Source organism: Pelmatolapia mariae, linkage group LG14, assembly GCF_036321145.2.
Source record: "Pelmatolapia mariae isolate MD_Pm_ZW linkage group LG14, Pm_UMD_F_2, whole genome shotgun sequence".
Taxonomy (NCBI): domain Eukaryota; kingdom Metazoa; phylum Chordata; class Actinopteri; order Cichliformes; family Cichlidae; genus Pelmatolapia; species Pelmatolapia mariae.
The window spans coordinates 34,501,468-34,521,039 of record NC_086239.1 but is presented as its reverse complement, the minus strand read 5'-3'; the positions used below and the strand labels follow the sequence as shown (position 1 = coordinate 34,521,039).

Sequence of the window (19,572 nt, the reverse complement as noted above, 5' to 3'; positions counted from 1 at the left end):
TCAACTGACACGTTCATGATGACTTTTGCTTTGTCTCCTTGCCTCAGATCAACTTTCCCTTTATAAGGTTTGCTAAACCAGATAATATATTTATGCTAAAAGTGGCCATAAAGAGTAAGGTCAGAAGGAGAAAAGGTAATACAGCAATGAAGAATAAAGGCAAAGTCAAAGATTGAATCCAACTTTAAAAGGAGGATGGTTACATTTATTTTTTTGTACATAGATTTATATGAAAAAAGATGATCTGATTTCTGGCAGCAAAGGACACATGCAAAAAAGCATTGACAGTATAAATTCAGTTAAAGGGGAAAATGTAATTAAGTCAGTTGTTGGCATGAGAAGCAAGTCAGTGCAAAGATACAGAAAAATACTTATATTAGTTTGGAAATCAACAAGCAAAGAAATCCAGATAGATGGGATTTTCCCCATTCAATAGTACTTTTAATGTTCATAATTAAACAATGCTTTTGATTAATTTTGTCAGTAGGAGTAAAGGTTCGATGATTTTTTTTCTCAGTGTTACTGCTCCATTAATAATAAGTGTTTAATAATTAATAATAAGTGAATCCATGTTTTACCCCAATATTTCCACCATTCCTTCCATCCTCAGCCTCTCACCTAACCCTCATTTCCTCTTCAGGCCTTGCCTTTCAACCACACACACCCTCTAATACTTAATCTTTGCTCACACTTCTTCTCTTTCATGTTAGTTTCGACTAACACCCTGATTGATCCATGATGCCTAAAGAGATGAGTTTTCTGTTGTTTTTTGTTACATTAGCATTTATAAAAGACTGAGGTGAAGACAGGGAACCAAAGAAATATGCAGAATGTACCATATTTCCAATTATATTTGCACAATAAATCATTGCCCCTGAGGCAACGAGGAATGGCTAAAGATTTCTGTCAGTACTCCATAACAAAAATTAACTAAAGGTGTTTGATAAATGCATTCTATTTGCTTTTTTTTAAATCACAAAGTGAGAGATTTTTTTTAAATTTAAGTGAGCATTATGTTAATGTTTTAAATGTCATGGCATAGGATCAGATAGCTTCAAAGTAAAATATATTCTGAAATGTACAATCCCTTAAACACTGTGTCCTGATCGTGAATTAATAACTACTGTGATCTTAAGTCTACTGCATAATAAGACAAACAGCACCATTTAGAAAATGTCTTTTTTATTGCAAGTATTCTTAATGCTTTGATGTTTTGTACAGATTTTCATATTTACAGTGATAATTAGTATTCCTCTAATAAATAGTACAACTGAAAGTCATTCTCTAGTCTACGTGTTTAAATACTGCACGTGCAAAGTATGTATAATATGTGCTTGTCCAATAGATATGCTGTCTTAGTAGCTATTCACAATGTTACATAAGAAACAAATGTGGGATCCAACCACCATGCTACTGAAGAGACACTGTGCGTTTCCCCTCCAAAACAAACCCTCCACTTCAGTGATGGATTCATGCAATCATTCTACTGGGGTGAAGACAGTTTAATTACAGCATCACTGCAATAACAGTATCCATCCAAAAAAACATATCAAATAAAATTTAAGGTCTTTTTAAATAAGAAATTCATGATAAAACAGTTTTCCAATTAACCACTACATAACAGTAGTGTCTAGTTCTTATTTGGTAGGAAATGTCCACCAGTACTGTAACATTTTCAAAAATAATAATAAAAGAAAAAAAGCATTTTGATGAAAAACTAAACCAGTGTGACCTACTGTACAAGGTTGTTTAGGCTGGTCTAAGGAGCTTGGAAAGAAAAGCGTCTGGACTTCTTTAAGTTGCTTGAAGATGTTTCACCTCTCATCCGAGATGCTTCTTCAGTTCTAGGGTCAAATGGTGGAGAGTCCCAGATTTAAACCCAGTGGGAGTTTCCCCCCAAAGAGGGACAAAAGGACCCCCTGATGATCCTCTACCTAATCACATGAGCCAAGGTGTGAAAACGGGTGTGGTTCCCAATCAGCCAGGGTTTTCGGGTGAGCTCATTGTGAATCCTGGCCCCAACCTATCATGTGATTTCCTGAGGTCATAGGGTGGGGCCAGGATTCACAATGAGCTCACCCGAAACCCTGGCTGATTGGGAACCACACCCGTTTTCACACCTTGGCTCATGTGATTAGGTAGAGGATCACCAGGGGGTCCTTTTGTCTCTCTTTGGGGGGAAACTCACACGGAGTTTAAATCTGGGACTCTCCACTATTTGACCCTAGAACTGAAGAAGCATCTCGGATGAGAGGTGAAACGTCTTCAAGCAACTTAAAAAAGTCCAGACGCTTCTCTTTCCAAGTTCCTTAGACTACGATGACCTGGATGACTGAGAACCCCCACAGACACATTGTTTAGGCTGCTTTTGCAGTAGTGCTCTTTATGAAGTCTCCAGGGTGTGATATTAATAAATCATCTGTGAATGAAACCTTTTACAGGTGTAAAATCACTTTGTCTGCCATAGGCAAGAAATCTGTTCCTATAAATACACCGTCTAAATATGTGTTCGCATTGCAAGTTCTGCTCTGCCAGAAGTGTAGGTAGAGCAAAGTCAACCTATACATTATACATAAAAATCCTCATATTTGAACATTCAATATCAATATATTTTCCACATATTGTGAATATAACGCTGACTCCGGCCTGACAGCACATTCCCATGAGTGTGCAGAGAGGGAGAAACACGCAAACACCGTGACGAGACAAGAGCACGGCCAGTGTGATGTTACCTCACCTCTAGATGGCACTATTGCACAAACCTACAACCTACATCGTTTCACTGGAATGGATGACAGGTACAGTGCAAAAACAATAACAGGAACAAACTGAGTCCGATATGATATACATATTTATGCCAAAAAAATGCCCGTTTGATCTTGTGTTTCCATGTAGGAACAGGGAAAAATGTCTATATTGTGTTGTCTGGTTCACCTCTGCAGAGTTCTATGGCTTTGGCAGGAGGGTTGAGAGGAAACAGAAAGGGCCTTTACCGCCTGCACCTGGCATGTTTGTGATGAAGCAGCCGCCTCTACGCCTGCTGAGCCTCCTCCCTGCACCTCTGAACCCGAGTGAGCAGAGAGCACCGACGGTCATGCACACACACAGATATTGTACACTTCAACAGACACTGGAGACATTTCAGACATGGGTTACAGTATTTACAGAAGACACTGACTTGATCGCATGCACTTGATAATAGGGGTGTTTCTGACCCCTGATGGGGGGGTTATATGGTGAGATGAAAGTCAGTGCAGGAGTTCAGAGCTGTCCTCGGTGGGAGAGGAACCGTCAAATTATTCAGTGCTGTGAGAATGTTTGTACATCCCATTAGTTAGAGAGTTTGTTTTGCCTCGGAATTATTTAGGAGTGGCACGATTTGACTTCTATCTCTGTAGTCATAAAATATATTCTTCATTTGGGTGAGTACTAAAGTCAGTGAGTCAGTGACATGTTTTTCTTCCACACGAGCTGGGTTCTAGCCTTGAAGCTGTATTTAATGTGTGCATGATTACGTTTTTCTTATTCTGTCTATTCTGCAGCCAAAGGGCTGCAACTTAAAACTGTTATTAGTATCAATTAATTGATATTGTTTTCCTCAAGAGGTCAAAAAGGTGTGATCTAAAACTGTCATGTCCAGGGAAATTTCCCAGGATCAAATAGATACAGAGAGCATTATGCATCTTTAAAGAACAGAAATAAAGATCTAGTTGTCTAAAACAAGTGTACGAGTGGACTCTTTTAGTTACTCTTGCTGTGAAAAGTAATTAAAATCAATAAGGATTTTTTAAAATAGTTAATAAATCTACAGAAATCAGCGGACTCTGTACAATTTTGGTTCTGCAGATAATCCAGTCGTGCATGACTGGATTAAGATTAAAATAATGCAAGCTACTTTCAGCTGCTCCCTTAATCACAAGGTAGCAGCAGGTAGCTCCACATGTTCGATTTGTCAGTTTTTCCATAATGGATGCTCCTCCTGACGCAGCCCCAAAGGGACTCAAACCTCCTCCTGGGATCAAACCTGAAAGTTTTTGGTTAGTAGGCAAAAAATGCATAAACCGCTACACTGTGGAGCCACCCAGATTTAAGTTAATACAGCTGAAAAATCTAAGTGTACCTTGTTAATTTTGAAAAACCCTTTGATTTTAATAATATATAATCACATTTATGATGATACTAAACTTTTAAATTTGGGTTTTAGAACTGCCCAGCAACTTTTCACAGCATTAAGAAATCTTTAAATTGATGTGGGGTGATTTAAAGGACAAGGAAAAAAAAAACCCCACCCAAAATTCAAATGAAAAAAATCCACCCTGAAACACTTTATTACTCTCTTGGTGGTGACTTGTCTTTGGTTGGTTGTATTCTTCCTATACGAGTTATGACGATGATGCCACAGATGTATTTCTAGATCAGAACAATTTTTGTTAAATAAGTATTTAAAACAGTGATATGTTAGGGTTAGGTAGCAGTCCCTTGTCATCAAAGAGTAGCAAAAGACATCCTGCTGGAACTCTGACATGAAGCCTGAATGCTTCAATGCCACAAAACATTTTACATTTAGATTAAAAGGCAAGATTCAAGTTTTCTCAGCTGGAAAAACATCTCGCCACTCTGATTCTACCATTATCCTCGCTATTTCCACCTACACATTATGACACAGTTGAATGCAATGGATTCACACCTGTATACCACACACACACACACACACACACACACACACACACACACACACACACACACACACACACACACACAAACACACACACACATACACACACAGTATCTAGAGCATTGGAGGGTGGATTTTTTTTCTGTAAATAGGACTTTTTCTTCACACTCTGCACACTGTTCACCCAACAGTGTGCAGGAAGAGGAAAAAATAACATATTTCCCAATCTTCTGTGTTCATTCAAAAGACAAGCCTGGAGTTACCATATAACATTTCAGATGCTTGACTGATTGGCTTCTAGGGCTGATGAACTGATGCCAGCACCTTATACTAGCCCCCAGACAGAGTAGTTAGATGGAGGGCTGGAGTATTATAACGTGAGAGAAGCTGTGGCCTGTACAGATCCTCCTGCTTCAGTGGTGGCAAGTTTTGCCCTCATCTTTTCTCAGGAGCTCTAATAAGAGGGCAAATATTTCCTTCCTTCCTTTCTCTCCTGGGAGCCAGACTGCAGCCCTGATAGCTCGTGAGTCTTCTGGTGGGTGACAGATCAGCAGAAGTGCATCACTTTCGGCTGCTGGGAAAGCGAACAGCTCTTAACTCCTGAATCGTTGTCGGATTTTTTATTTATTTTTTATTACACCAGGGAAACAGAGACAACAGTATGTTATGTGTAATGTCAGCCCTTGAGTGTCCCTGTCAGAGTAAAGGGGGAGGAGTCCTGCGCGACTCCTCATGCTGGCTTCATGGTTTTATTGGACGTCGGGTGGAGACGTGGCCCTCGTTCAAAAATACTAAAAACAATTTTAAAAACAGATTTCGTTGATTATTTCGAGCGTTACTCCTTGCAGTTCTTTTCCAATCAACAGGGACACGACCTCACCCACTGGCATGCACATGCAGGCTGGCTTGTTTCCAGCTCACAGTGGGCACAGCTACTCCATGCCATTCCTCAGCATCTGATTGGCTGCGATGAGCATGACGCTGATGATGAATGCCATGGCAAAGGCGCAGATGAGGCTCTTCCTCACGCACGTCTGACGATTCTTCTTTGAGGGGTGAACTGAAAGAGATGTGAGAAGCGGACAAACACAAATGAAGGACATAAATAAAAAATAAGCAGATTTAAATGATGGTACCACTTTTGCTTCAAATAAGACTCTGGATAAATCATTTATTATACCCAGACAACGATAATGAAGAAAAACAGAGGGCTCACTGACACAAATCAGACTTTCAATGGTTTATTTTGCTGTGAAGTGTTACTTTTTCAGCTCATTGGTCAACACTTCTCTCCCAGGAAAGATTAATGCCATTCAAAGCTGAATAGTATTACAAAGTGCCCTAAGATGCTTAAAAATGTAAGTCTTGCTCTGTTGTCTTTTTTGTGGTTTGGTGTCGAGGATAAGAATTCAGCTTGGACCAAGAGCAAAGGATGGTCCCACATGGAAAGAGTCCGGATTATTAGAGGGCAGATGTTGAATTCTGGGGCTTGGAGGAAAAAGACCTGAATATGAGCACACCCATGCAAAAGAAGTATTCAGGATATTGGCTTTTCCTTCTTTTTTCCTCCTCATCTTCCTCACTGGTCGCCTTGCCTCCGTTCCTTTCTTCCTCATTTCCTACCTCATTCCTTCCACTCCTGGTTTGCTACGTGTCCCTCCCTTTCTCACTTCCTTGTTTCCTAACCATCTTCATCCATTTATCTTTTCCTCATATCCGTACCATCTTCATCGGCTAACAAACAAAAGATTTCCCGGCTCAACCCCAGAAGGACACACAAATCCTTTGTGAGTTGCATCAGTATTTAATTTTGAAAAATCTGCCAAATCAAATATGTGGTGACTCCTGAATAAGAGAGCAGCCAATAGTAGCTTCTTCATCTCTCTCTCCATCCCTCCCTTCCTTCCTTCCTCCCTTCCTTCCTTCCTTCCTTCCTATCTTCTTCTCTTCTTTGTTTCCTTCTCTTCTTTCTTGAAGCCTTTCTTCTTTAATTTCTTATGTCTTCGTCCATTACTTTGTGAGCTTCCTTGTTTTTGTGCCCTCTCCCTTCCCTTCATTCCCATCTCTAGCTTTAATTTCCTTCCTGTCTCCCCACCTTCCACATTTCCTTCCCAGCTTCCTCCGTTAACTTATAACTTATTAACAAACCTACTTCGAATTGTGTTCAGCACATAAATATAATTTATTGAGAAATGTTTTACTATAGCTGAGAACAAAAGAAATAACCCTGAGGTGATCTCCCATAGGCCATGACAAACAGAATTATTGCTGTGGATCCCAGCTGAAAGAAGCAACAGAGAGGCCCACTAAGCCACAACTCAGCGGTCCAGACATCACAGCAAAAGCCAAATTTCACAAAACAGAGCCCAATTAGTCTAGCGGCTTTAAAGTGATAGGGTAATCTTTAAGCTAAAGATTTGAATATTTAAATAAATAGCATGTATTCTAAGATTTCCTTTTAACTCTATCAAACAGGCTCGCTGTACCTCGTTATATATCAACTCTTTCCAGAAGCACCTTTAAATTGTTTACATGAGATATTCAGATAAAACCAGCAGAAACGGGTCAGTAAAACCCAAAGAAAAGTACAGAACATGAACTGGAGGAGAAAAACAGATATTTTTTTAAAAAAAAGTATTTTTAATGATTTCACCTATTGTGCAGCTTATCAGAGGGGAGTTTCAGAGCTCAGGGGCTCAGACTGAAAAACCCGCCAGTCACCTTTAGTCTTGTGCTTTGTTTCAGGAACACCAGATTCATGGCTAATATAGTCTAATACATGCAAAAAAAAATCCTAATTACCTTCTCAAAGGTAATAATTTTCTTTTCTTTTCTTTCTTTCATTTTAATTGAAACTGTCTGAAAGGTAGCGATTCGACTCTTGAGCCATTTGAAAGCTGCAGTTTGTGCTGTTTTTTAACCGCATCACACTGAGAGGGGGTTTTAATATTTTGCCTACTCATTCAAATAAACAGGAAGGAAGAGTATTATTGTATAATAATGAGCAGTGAGGGGTATAATGTGTTTGGGGGAGATTTCTGTATTTCATCGAAAAACCTCAAACTCAGGATTTTAAAATCTCGTCTCCATAAACCCTGACTTTAGACTAAAGGACAGGATGCTGAACTGAAGGTCATGAAATGGGATTTCAAACTGACACACATTCACACAACAGCAGGCCAGGTTCTCTATTTCTGGCTCGATCAACTTCTTTCCCTGACCAGTTATTTAGCAGCTCGTCCTCCCTGCAGTGAGTGAAATGATTTTACCGGGCCACAATAATTAGGGGGGCTGAGCCAAAGACCTGCAGACACACGGCACTATTCTTAACTTTCACACAAAGAAGTCATCAGAAATGCTTCTTGAGTGCTGCTCCAAAGAAAATGTGGAATGTGGGACAGAAAAGGCTGCGTCATTTTTGGCAGAGGTGGTTTCATTACTTGGCAATTTTGAGCTGAATAATTATTTTCCAGGCTTTCAAATTTATATAAAACTTGTCATTTTATCCACATCTTAGAACAAACCGAAATGCCAGGGTTACGTAACTCAACACTGGGTGAGTGAAGAGTTTAAATGTGGTTTGCTCCTTGTACACAAACAATTTAGGGTAGTTTTCTAAGAACAAATCTTTTGGCTGCTTCTTCTGAGGAACAGCATGCTGACACCGACAGTTACTCACATTCACAGTGTCATCTGTTAGACATTTGTGTCACATAGATGGAAATTAAGGAGCTGGTAGAGAAATCACTCTCTGCTCAGTATTACCCTCCATAAACCTGTTTCCCTAAATCTTAATCTACAGCTGACACAACATGAAAGTCTTCATCTGTTACAAAACAGCGCTGCTGGCAGGTGAAATGATCTTTAATTGTTTTGCAGTTTCAGTGGAGAAGTGCACCATGAGTCTTCAGACAGCTAAATCTTCCTGTTCCCCATTTTTTCACGACTTCCACAATCTCTCTAAGCTACTATTTCTTAAAGACATTTTGGACAGTGGAAATTGCAAGCTGGAAGTGCTTTTAAATCTTTTTCATAGCCTTCCCCGGCTTTGTAGTCATAAATTTGCTTTCTTTTAAGTTCTTCTGCCAGATGATCAGAGGAGCCTGTGATTGTTGAATGTTACCACAAAGTCTGAAGGCAGTTTATCCCCGACCAGCTCCAAACAAGTCAATTAAATCTTATGGAGTTAATAGAGTTCAGGGACTTTACACATGTCACAATTTTTGTTAAATCCGTTTTGTTCGAGGGAAAAAAGAAACCTTATGAAGCAGTTTAATAAGAGAGGTATATTTTTAAAGTCTTGCTTAAAAAAATCTGCCCAATCTTTCACATACATCTCTGAGGATGAGCTAGCAGGGTGCAAATAGAGAGAACATGTGTTCAGCTGCTGGACTGAAGATGGGAGGAGAGTTGTGGTCTAGACAATCGTTCTCAGTCCAGTCGACTGAATCCAATGTCGGCCTCATAAAACACCTCTGCTGCCGCCCAGCCTAATGATACAACTGCCAAATATCCACAGAGGACTTTCTCCGGGCCACTGTGGTCTCAAGGTAATAAAGTGCTCACTGGCTTAGTGGCTGCTGACTAATGCATTCATCCTTCTGTCCTTATCCAGCGGGGTAACTTTAACTGACAACCATACTGTGTTGGTTTAATTTATGACACTTCCACTTGTTACTGTTGTGATGCTGATTTCCAAACTGCTATTAAAAGACAATCAAAGAGCATTTGCAGGCTATGATGCAGTGATTCTGTATTTGTTTGTATTTGTTCAGCTACTAGCAACATTTCTTCTTGTTCAGTACTGAGAAGAGTGAAAATACATTGACTCCTGCAGAAAAGTAAATGTGTGCTTGACTGCTTGCATTTTTAATTAAGAAGGTTTAAGAAAAATTGAAAAGGTAATAGATTCCCAATCTCATGGCTACAAAAGAACAGTGGTGCAAAAGTATGATTTGTCACGATAAATATTATAAACATATTTGTCACAAAATAAATATGAGCAGGTCAGGCTGGGGGCTGCAGTTTAAGAGCTGAGGTTTAATAAAGCACACAAAATGCTTTAGCAGAATCTGTGGTGCAAAATGGTGATAAATGCATTAAAAAGGAAAGCGAGTTAAAAGAGAGTTTTGAGGGCTAAACTGGGAATTGCTGCGTAATTTAGTCGCTTTTTAGTTGAACCTGTTAAATGTGTTCCAGTGGGATTTTTCTTTTATGCTGATAGCAGCAGCAACAACACTGATATTTTGAAAAAGTCAGCAATCACACCTTACACATAATGCAAGTGCACAAACTAACCAGCGTATGCAATATAGAGATTCAATCTATATGCCCTTAAATCTCCACACCTGTGAGGCAGCTGTGACATTCATGGATCACAGTTGATTTCCACACTTGCAAGTGGCACTCTGTGGATGGCTGCTGCAGCTCCAGCATGTTTCTCCGCGCTTTATGCTATTGGTGCAATTTGTTCAGCAATGAATCAGCGTCTGGTGAACTTCTATGGATCAGTGGTTACATTTTTTTCCAGTTGTTTTTCAGCCTCCCACCATATTGATCCACAACGAGGTAAAGCCAGAGGGAAATCAAGTGCCTCTTGTGCTACCTCATATATCAGAAAGCTGAAGTAATAAGCACAAGTGTAGCATGATGAATCGTATTCAGTATGAATCACACCATGACTTGATGTATTGATTTCTCCATGACTGAGCACTTTTTTGGTGTCCCTGCGTGGCAGGTGGTACTTGAAGACCTTGGGCTCAATAGATTCTGCAGTGGGCAGCCTTAATCATAAACCTAGTAGGGTCATCATGTTGTCATCACTCTACACCGGTTTTAAGAGCTTGATAAAGTGCTTGTGCAATCTTTGTCCATTCTCAGTGACACCAGTGTTGGCCTAGTAAATCCCTTTTTTATTCACAGGCATGTGTGTTTGTGAGAGACATTAAAGTCTCTTTTGATTCTGAGAGTCATTTTGGTCCACAGAAGAAATATAAACGGCCATGGCTAGAAAGACAAATCTCAACACATTGGAATTTCCTTCACACATTATTAACCAAAGAGACTTCTGATAAGCACAGACTCACTGCATAACGAAGCAGGCTGGGACGCTGCTTTAGGACATGTAGGAGCTGCTGGTGTTATGACTCAGATTTCTGTGCTTCTAAAAGTCATGTTACTGGTGTTGAAACGCAATAGATGCCATTTTTAATCTGCTTTAAAAACATTCATGGAATCAATTAATTTGCACATGCTAACATGTAACTAAGCTCAATAGTCACATGATTTTAGGTGAGAAACTGGGAAAAAAATTCCAAAATATCACTTTTTATGTGCAGTTTTGAAGACGCTGAAGCTTTTTTAAGTGGGGAGCAGAAGATAAATACATTCTAGTAACAAAGTTTGCTTGAACATATCTCTCGCTTGCAGAGCATCTGTTCAGTTACAGCCAAACAGATGATTATTAACACGATCCCCCCCACATACATGCTCAGAACTGCCTGGCCTGAATGCCGAGTGCTGTGACAAAACACTGCCAAGTTTCATTTCATTTCAAACTGCAAATGTTTTATGCAAATTGAGTCACTTTGTGGTCTGTTTAAAATGTATTTCTCTCAGCACCCAAAGCAGAGATGACTGAAAGGGATGATTCATCAAATCTGACTCCAAACCTGGCATTTAAAAAACATTTTAAATGGTTTTGAAAGAAACAATTGCATTTTCTGTTTTTATGGTAAGAGTGAAAGTCTTATAATACGCTCTGCTGCTCTGATATCCATGAATCTTGGATGGCTAGTTCTGCAGAGTGAATTCATGTATATTTCATCTGTGCCGCTTCTAAACAGGTGACCAGCTGACACCAGTTCCCACGAAAGCCCCCAAATTAATAAATCAGCAGGTGTGCTGTGACTGTGTTGGCTTTAGATCTTGATGAGACAGCTCAAATTCTTCCTGACAGAATGGATTACTTTCTCTGTCTCTACCTACACACGACTAGCCCAACACACACACACACACACACACACACACACACACACACACACCGGCATATATATCTTCGCGCCTATGTGCAAAGCCAGCTCAGGGAATTCAGCTCACCTCCCTCAAACTCTGTCTGACAGTTGCCAGAGTTTTCCTTTAGGCTTTCTTCCTCATTGATGATGATGTTCTCAATGTCCTTCATGGTGAGGTGGTCACGGAAGGCGTAGAACAGGATGTGTTTCAGCTCCTCCAGGGTGATTCTCTGCATGTCGAACTGAGGGAGAAAGAGATGAGGAGGAGATTTTTAAAAAGAAAGAGACCATTTTCCCTTCACATAAATAAGCTTGCTGTACGTGCCTGGCAGGGTAGTGCGTGACACAACCCTTCCACTAGTAGTTCCACTAGACTGCAAACCTCAATAAAACATTACAAATACAGTCTCAACCGCCCTTAGCTGTGGAGTAAAAAAAAAATAATCTGAGTACATTTTTGCCTTAGGCGACTTACAATAAGTGATGTTCCCTGTAAGAAAGGAAAAAAAGTTCAAATGAATAAATCACTCTCCATGTTCCAGTACGTCCCTGTACATCTTACAGATGTCGCTCTTATACATTTACTTTAATCAGAGCATTGCGTAACGCTGATGCATTGATTAAATTGAATGTGGTAGAGTTATGTTCAAAGAGTGACTGATTTATTGTTCTGTTTGAGTGTTTACAGACACACCCACTTTTAAACCAGAGGTGTCTGAAGGTCAGATCAAGAAGATCTTGCTGGCGAGTGATGCTTTGCTGGAAAGCAGTGCTTTACTTAGGAGCAGTAGGATAATTTAATTTACTCTTTATTCTGCAAATGACACAATTAAGACGAATAGAAATAAAACTTGATGTGAGCCAAAAAAACCCAACTAAATGTGAGTAGCGTGTCTTTGTTGACTTTGAAGCTTGTGATGTGTTACCTTTTTAAAATGTTCAGAAAAAAAGAAAAGCTTCAGAGCCGGGGTAGACTATGATACAAACCTGACTCATAATGAAATCACAAAGAGCAGTGAGTTGCGAGGACAGCGAGTTCCTCTGAATTCGTTCGCTTGTATAAACTCAGTGATATTTACTTTCAACAAACGCAACGTATATTGTTCCTATATTGATGTTGTGTCCGTTGTGCACACCGTAGGAATAAAAATTTGGTAACACTTTTAGTTTATACAGCTAAAGAACAGAATTAATGGATTAAGAAAGTCATGGTAAAAGCAAAATACATCTGCTTTCAATTCCCAGGTTTTATGTATCAGGATATTACAAAATTATTCTGGTCTTAAATTTTGGCAAGTGCAACATCAGATGAACAACAGATAACATATTACACCATGTCATTAAATATTAAGTATATCCTTACTGCCTCCATGGGAATTAAGACATGAGTAGCTGCCAGATGCTGCTAATCAAATTCACTTTAATTAACTGATCATCAGCAAGTGTGATCACCTCTATAAAAGCAGACATTTAGCAGTTTGCAGGTTTGGTAGATTCAGGTGTGTGCCAACACAATGCTAACGAGGAATGATATCAGTAATTACCTTACACGTAAACTGAAGTCCATCATTCTGCAGTGAGAAAGATTATTTAAGTGCACTGATTTACAGTCGTTCAGTCTTAGTTATGCTTGATCTCACCACTGCCTTTGACACTCTTGATTATGATATTTTAATCCAAAGCCTTCATAACTGCTTTTCATCACATCTAAGGACCAGAACATTTTATGTTTCAATTCAATTATTAGCTTTAGATCTGCAAAAATAAAAATTCAATGAGGGGTTCCGCAAGGGTCAATTCTTGGTCTGCTACTCTTTAAACTTTACACACTCGCACTTTGTACTAAAAAATCATAATATATCTTACCATTCTTATGCAGAGGATATTCATCTGTATCAATCTATATATGCACATTATATGCATAGATTTTTTTCTCAGTGTACCGTTTCATGTAGGAGTGTGAGCTCTCTACTCTGGAGGAGTACTCTGTTTTGATGGTCTCTCTCTGTAGCTCTGCAGAAACCAGAAATATTTGTTGTTCCAAAAAGTCAGAGACTGAAGATGCGTTTATCCCCCCCCCCCATCTCTGAAACACAGCGACCAAGTCAGAAACCTTGGCATTATTCTAGACCGTGACCTCAATTTTTCTATTTTAATAAAGTCCTCAGAACTGCTTTCTATCACTTCAAAATATATTGAAAGTTTGAAAATTCTCATCTCAAACTGGGAAAATGGTCCATGCATTCATTTCAAACAGGTTAGACTACTGTACTCAATGGTTATCACCTTTGCCACTGTTGTGAAATACCATGGCCTTGAACTCATCAGGTGGTTAGGCCTTTTCTCTGTTATCTGTATTACACACTCACCGCGGTACCCAGGACATGCATGGATGGGAACTGCCCCAGTATGACCCTGAAGTTGATAAGCTGTGTAACAACAGCTGAGCCAAATCAGTGGAGCATAAAAAGCTACGACAGGCAGAAGCGCAAGGAGATCTAGGAAGTCAAAGTTAATGGGACACCAGCTCTGTCTTCATTAAAATAGTAGCAATAACGACAATGATAACAGTGAAATAATTACAAAGTTCCACTGTTATCTTTATAAACCTAAAAAATTTAAGCAGAAAACTCTGTTATATTAAACCAACCAAATATTTAAAAAAAACTTAATTAATTAATATAAATAATTAATAAGAAAATACAACCCCTCCTCGAAAATACTAAAAATAATGTCGGCCCAAGTCATTCTATTACAAAATAATTTCATTTTTCCTGCTCTGTGGCCTCATATGTGTTAGTATGGAGTGCACAAATTCAAACTGTGACACTAGTACAGTAAAATGACCAAATATGACACATCAATTTGTAATAAACATATAATGTACAAGCTGAGAGTACAGTTTTTAGATAAGGAATCATGTCTCATCAAGTCTCATGAGCTGAATGAATGTTAATCCTGGTCTCCTGGTTTTTTTGAATTTATGAGACCGAACAGTGCAGAGGGATAGACAGGAAAGTGGGAAGAGAGTGAATGACCTCGGGCTACAGCAGTCCCCGATCTGTCTTCTTTAATGCAGACCTGCTAGTGAAGAGAGTGAAGTATGTGCGTGAGGAAACAATAAGGTTCAAATACCTGGTGATATCAAAAATATGCAATGATCCCATTCTTTTAAAAAAAACAGGAAATATGATGATGGAAAATACAATATCAATAAGCATTTACATAAAAAAGAAATGTAAATGCTTATTCACATTTTTGATGCGCGTAAAAGGCTCTCACTGCACATGTTGTTTTTGAAACTTTGTGAACGAGGTGAGAAACACCACATCTCTCTCTGCGTTACAAATACAGTTTTTATTATTAATATAATTATTAGTATAAACAGAAAGGTTTCCATTCTGGTTCAGTCAAGCAACTCCAGAGAGCTTCTTCACAGACCAAATATAAATAAATATATATATATATTCATATAGAGTTTATATGATCTACGAAATTTATCCAACTTCTCAACACATTTGATCTCAGTTTACAAATACCAAATCCAGATTGTGTTTGGTGCACTCGGTGATAATATGATGAATGACACTCGTCCAGAGAGTGAAGGATAACATTCACTGGACTTTCTGGCAAGCCCACTGAGTAGATAATTGCATAAATCACTGCATAAATCACACTTGGACACTTACCATCGATGCGATTTGTTATCGCTCAGCCTTCTCAGAGTGAGCTAATGAACACTCGCACCAATCACACCTCAAATGTTAATCAGCCTTCATGAAGATTCATTATCAGAGGTAATTAAAATTTTGGGTCAATGTTTCGTCTTTTGTTTGCCGGCTCATTAATCAAAGGTGAACGTAAATGTAAATGTTGGCAAGACAAAAGTAAAATAAAGTTATGCAACAATAGACTAATAAATCACATACATTGTGAAATGTAATTTAAAAGCAGGTACAGTTAATCCAGTGGAAATGTAAATATAACAGTGACAGAAAACATAAACAAACCCATAAAAAGAAGGTACAGTTACTAAATATTTCCCCTGAAACCACTGGTACAACCATAGGTTTATACCAATACAACAACTGATACTTCAATATTCTTCAGTTATTTGAATTTCTTCATTTTACTGCATTTTTGTGCAAAGACAAAAGGAGCAACACGATGCATCACCTGGTTGAACAGGTGACCCATGCTGTGCAGGCTTTAGTCCTTAGTGCTGCATCGCAGGTTCGAGGTTGCTCCAGGCGCTTTTCTATGTGCCATTCCCCCTCGCATGCAACCCATCTTCCTTTCTACTCTATACTGTGTAAAAAAAAAAACTGATAAAAAAATAAAATAATAAAATGTATCAATCATTTAAAAGAATAACACAGTAAGCAGAAAAAACTATGATGACCACTGAAACTCAAACACTGACTCCTTGTTGACCACCAAACTCAAAGTATTCTACATTAGTATTGAACATACTTTTCAGATAATAAAGAGCCCCACAGTTCAGTATTGACAAACATAAACAAACACAAACCTTTTGTGAGACTAAATAGAGTATGGCATTAGATTAGGCAGGAAACAAAGTCAAGCTCAGCCCATAATCCCAGCCGGTCAGCTAGTACTCTTCCAAGCAACCAACTAGCAAATCTCAAACAGAGCCATGCATCTGCAAGCCTCTTCACAACCCATCATTCTCCTTTGTATGTGTTAGACTTGATCATTTTCATGCGCCTGCTCTCTTCAGGAATGGGGACACTGCTGCTGCTGTGGTCCTAACTGGAAAGCTCATACAACAACAGTCTCACATCAGCCACCATGTACAGCAGCATAAAAAGATGTTTTGCCTCCTGTTTCAGAAATGGATGTGATGTCTCACAGACTGCAGAGCTGTGTTTATTTCTCCTTGCATCTCCCTCTGGAAAACAGAGAGAGGATCTGTACTAAACAGACAGATCTACCTGGAGTGCCCCTGCAGCATCTGCCACTTAAAGTTACTGCCAACTTTTGTGTTACTTCCCCCCCAAAGGAAAAGGTCGGCAGCCTAATTGTGTTTACCCAACCTTTATAAGGCCTCACTTCCCAATAAAGACGGCATCGCTGGCACCCATCAAGAGACTGCCAGAACTTCATTTGCCAAGAAAAAGAGGGATGAGCCAGAGGATAGCTTTATTCACAGAGCACTACAGTAGAAGATAAGAAAAAGCCATTTTATTTTCATTTCCCATATCCCACAGACTTTCTCAACCTACATTCACATTCAAGCATGGACTGACCTTTATGGAGAATATGGTGAAAGAAAGGGGAGTAGAAAAGAATTACACACCTGAACCTAAAGTGACTCCCACAGAAGAGACCTTTAGTAGGACACCCAGTGGTTTGTGACCTACAGCTTCATACTGGAGCCCACGCTGGAAACCTTCAGTCTTCTTTGTTACACATTCTCCTAAGAAGTTCAGTCTGAAGTGCAATCACATGCCTCAGGCACAGAGAACTTTAATGGAGACTTTGGAGAAGTTGGAAATGTCACATACTGTTAAGGTCTGCTGTGGTCAAAGCTCAGAAGGAGCCTTGTATTGAAATGAATTGAATCTGTGACAGAGTGATGGGGATAAAACAGATTCACGCGATCATTAAAATCCTGTGATTGAACTGACATTTTCATTGTTGATATTTAAAGAGAAAAACAATGTCTGGTAACAAATAGCAGGAATGTTACTGCACGGTTTTTACCAAACCACTGAAGCATGAACCATTTCTGGAAGGTGCTTTTGGCAATGTTTTCATAGTTGTTCCAACTCTTGAAAGACATGTTCCTCTTTTGTGTGTCCAAACTGAAGGAACTTAGGGACTACTAAAGTTTGCAGGACCCCGTTTTTGGGAACTTTTAGACTCTAACACATAAGAACCCAGGGTCACACATGTGTCACCGCCTCTTTACACATTGAGGAAAGTTCCTGTTAAAGTTCCAACTTTGACTCTTCCAAAGTTTTCCTGACAATAAAAATGGGTCTGGGCTCTAATGGGCTAAGGTAGATATGTGTTGTACAGCACAAGAAGCTTTGGTAAAAGTAAATGAATAGATGAAATATATATAATAAACCTTATGCTGATTGGTCTGGGTCCAACATGGACAACTGGCATATTTTTTAAAGCCATGTATGACTGACGGATAAATCCAGGGGTTATTAAACCAATATGTTACACAGGCATTACAATTACATTTTGAACATTTAATTCCTTTTTGAAGGAGAGCAGCTCGGACTTAATGGAGGAAAGACTTTCACCAAGGATAGCTTGAAACTCCGTTTCAAGTCTAGCAGCAAAGTCCTCGCGGAGAGCCGAAAGCAGCACCGCTTTGAGAGCGCTGACATCGCTATTGGTGGCGGCCTGGGCCGCAGTCCCCGATTCAGGACGAGTAAAGTCAGGAGAAGCAGGCCGCAGGTGAGGCCAGATCGAGCTTCCTCCTTTAGTCGGCTTTGGTGGCATTTTAGTGAGCAAAATCAAAAAATTTACTATTTTAAAATGAGATAGATATCGCTTGGGGTCGAGTCAGAGAAAAAGTGCCCAATAATAATTTAATAAAGGCCGACCCTGCAAGAGCTCACCAAAAACGCTACTCACACCAAACTGCCATTAGCTGGAAGTCCCTCCCATTTTGAACATTTAAGGGATATACCATAACTGTGACTCCTAAACCTACAAGCCTGTCGCAGGGTTAACAGAGAGACAAACATTCACACTGACATTAACCAAACCTCACTATCTGCATGTCTTTGGACTGTGGGAGGAAGCTGGAGTATCTGGAGAGAACCCACGTAGACACATGCAAACTCCACACAGAAGCAGATGGTTGATTTGAACCCAATCCAACCTTCTTGATGTGAGGCAACAGTGCTAACCATCGCGCTTCCATGCTGCACCACATACACTGTGTGTGAAAAACCACCTGTTGTGGTTGTCCGGTTTTCCTCTTCTCCAATGCTAAAGTTTAAAGATAGCAGTTCAACAAGAACAGATGCAAACTATTTGCAAGGCAGACTGGGTTTGTTTATTATAGCTGGACTCACAGAACTTTAGGGTCCAGTGTACAATGCTGATAAATTCTTTACAGTGTTGATAACATAAGTCCCACTCCTTTCTGAATTTGATTTGTTTGTGGGAGAAATTGAGAAGAGCACTCTGTTCCAAAAGTTTTCAGCTGACAAATGTTTGAGTAGAGAAAATGGACACAGGCCCTTATAATCACATCACTAATAATATTACTGCATTGGCATAACTTTATACCATTTTAATAAATGCATGAGGTGTCATAAAGACTCAAATAATACAGTTACTTATTAAGAAGTGGTCGGGTTATATTTCAAAATGTGGATTTTCTGTTTTTAATATTCTCTTCAATTATTTCATGGGAACAGTGGGTATATTATAACTGTACTCTAACATATCTGAGTGACTGTGAGAGCCTTTGGTGCAAGGTTTAGAAACACTTTTACTAAAAGAGTCTTAAAGTTCATTAAAACTGTAACTACCATAAAATTAATCAAAATCAGTGTAAGGAGATGCAGTGAGATCATATCTGCTAACACATACAGAAGCACTATCCTTGAATTTAAACCATGAATTTCTTGACTTGAATATTTGTTCTTAAGACCGCAAAGTGGATTTGGGATTGTGGATAAGGATGGGGAGAGAAAGCCATGTTCGTCTTTACACCCGTAAATGAGGCGTACTCAGCTGCTCACACACACAGGCGGTGAGAAGGTGCCAAGAGCCAGCATCCATCCATCTGCTGAGTTCAGCCCTTTGCAGTACAGCCAAATTATAGAGCTACAGATAATGTTTCCCACACACTGAAGAATCCAATTATATGCATTTGCTAATGTAAAT

At 39.3% G+C, this 19,572-nt stretch overlaps 1 protein-coding gene across 3 annotated transcripts in view; it reads right to left on the bottom strand.

Annotated features, from left to right (window-relative positions):
- Positions 1-2,226: 2,226 nt before the first annotated feature.
- The window catches only part of caln1 (calneuron 1), a 68,667-nt gene continuing 51,321 nt past the window's right edge, over positions 2,227-19,572 (bottom strand). For all 3 annotated transcript variants that reach the window (XM_063494137.1, XM_063494136.1, XM_063494134.1), the window contains exons 5-6: positions 11,774-11,930; positions 2,227-5,735 (exon numbers count right to left, since the gene is read on the bottom strand). In XM_063494137.1, coding sequence (XP_063350207.1) covers positions 5,608-5,735; positions 11,774-11,930 — 285 coding nt within the window. In that variant the 3' untranslated portion in view covers positions 2,227-5,607. The remainder of the gene's footprint in view (positions 5,736-11,773; positions 11,931-19,572) is intronic.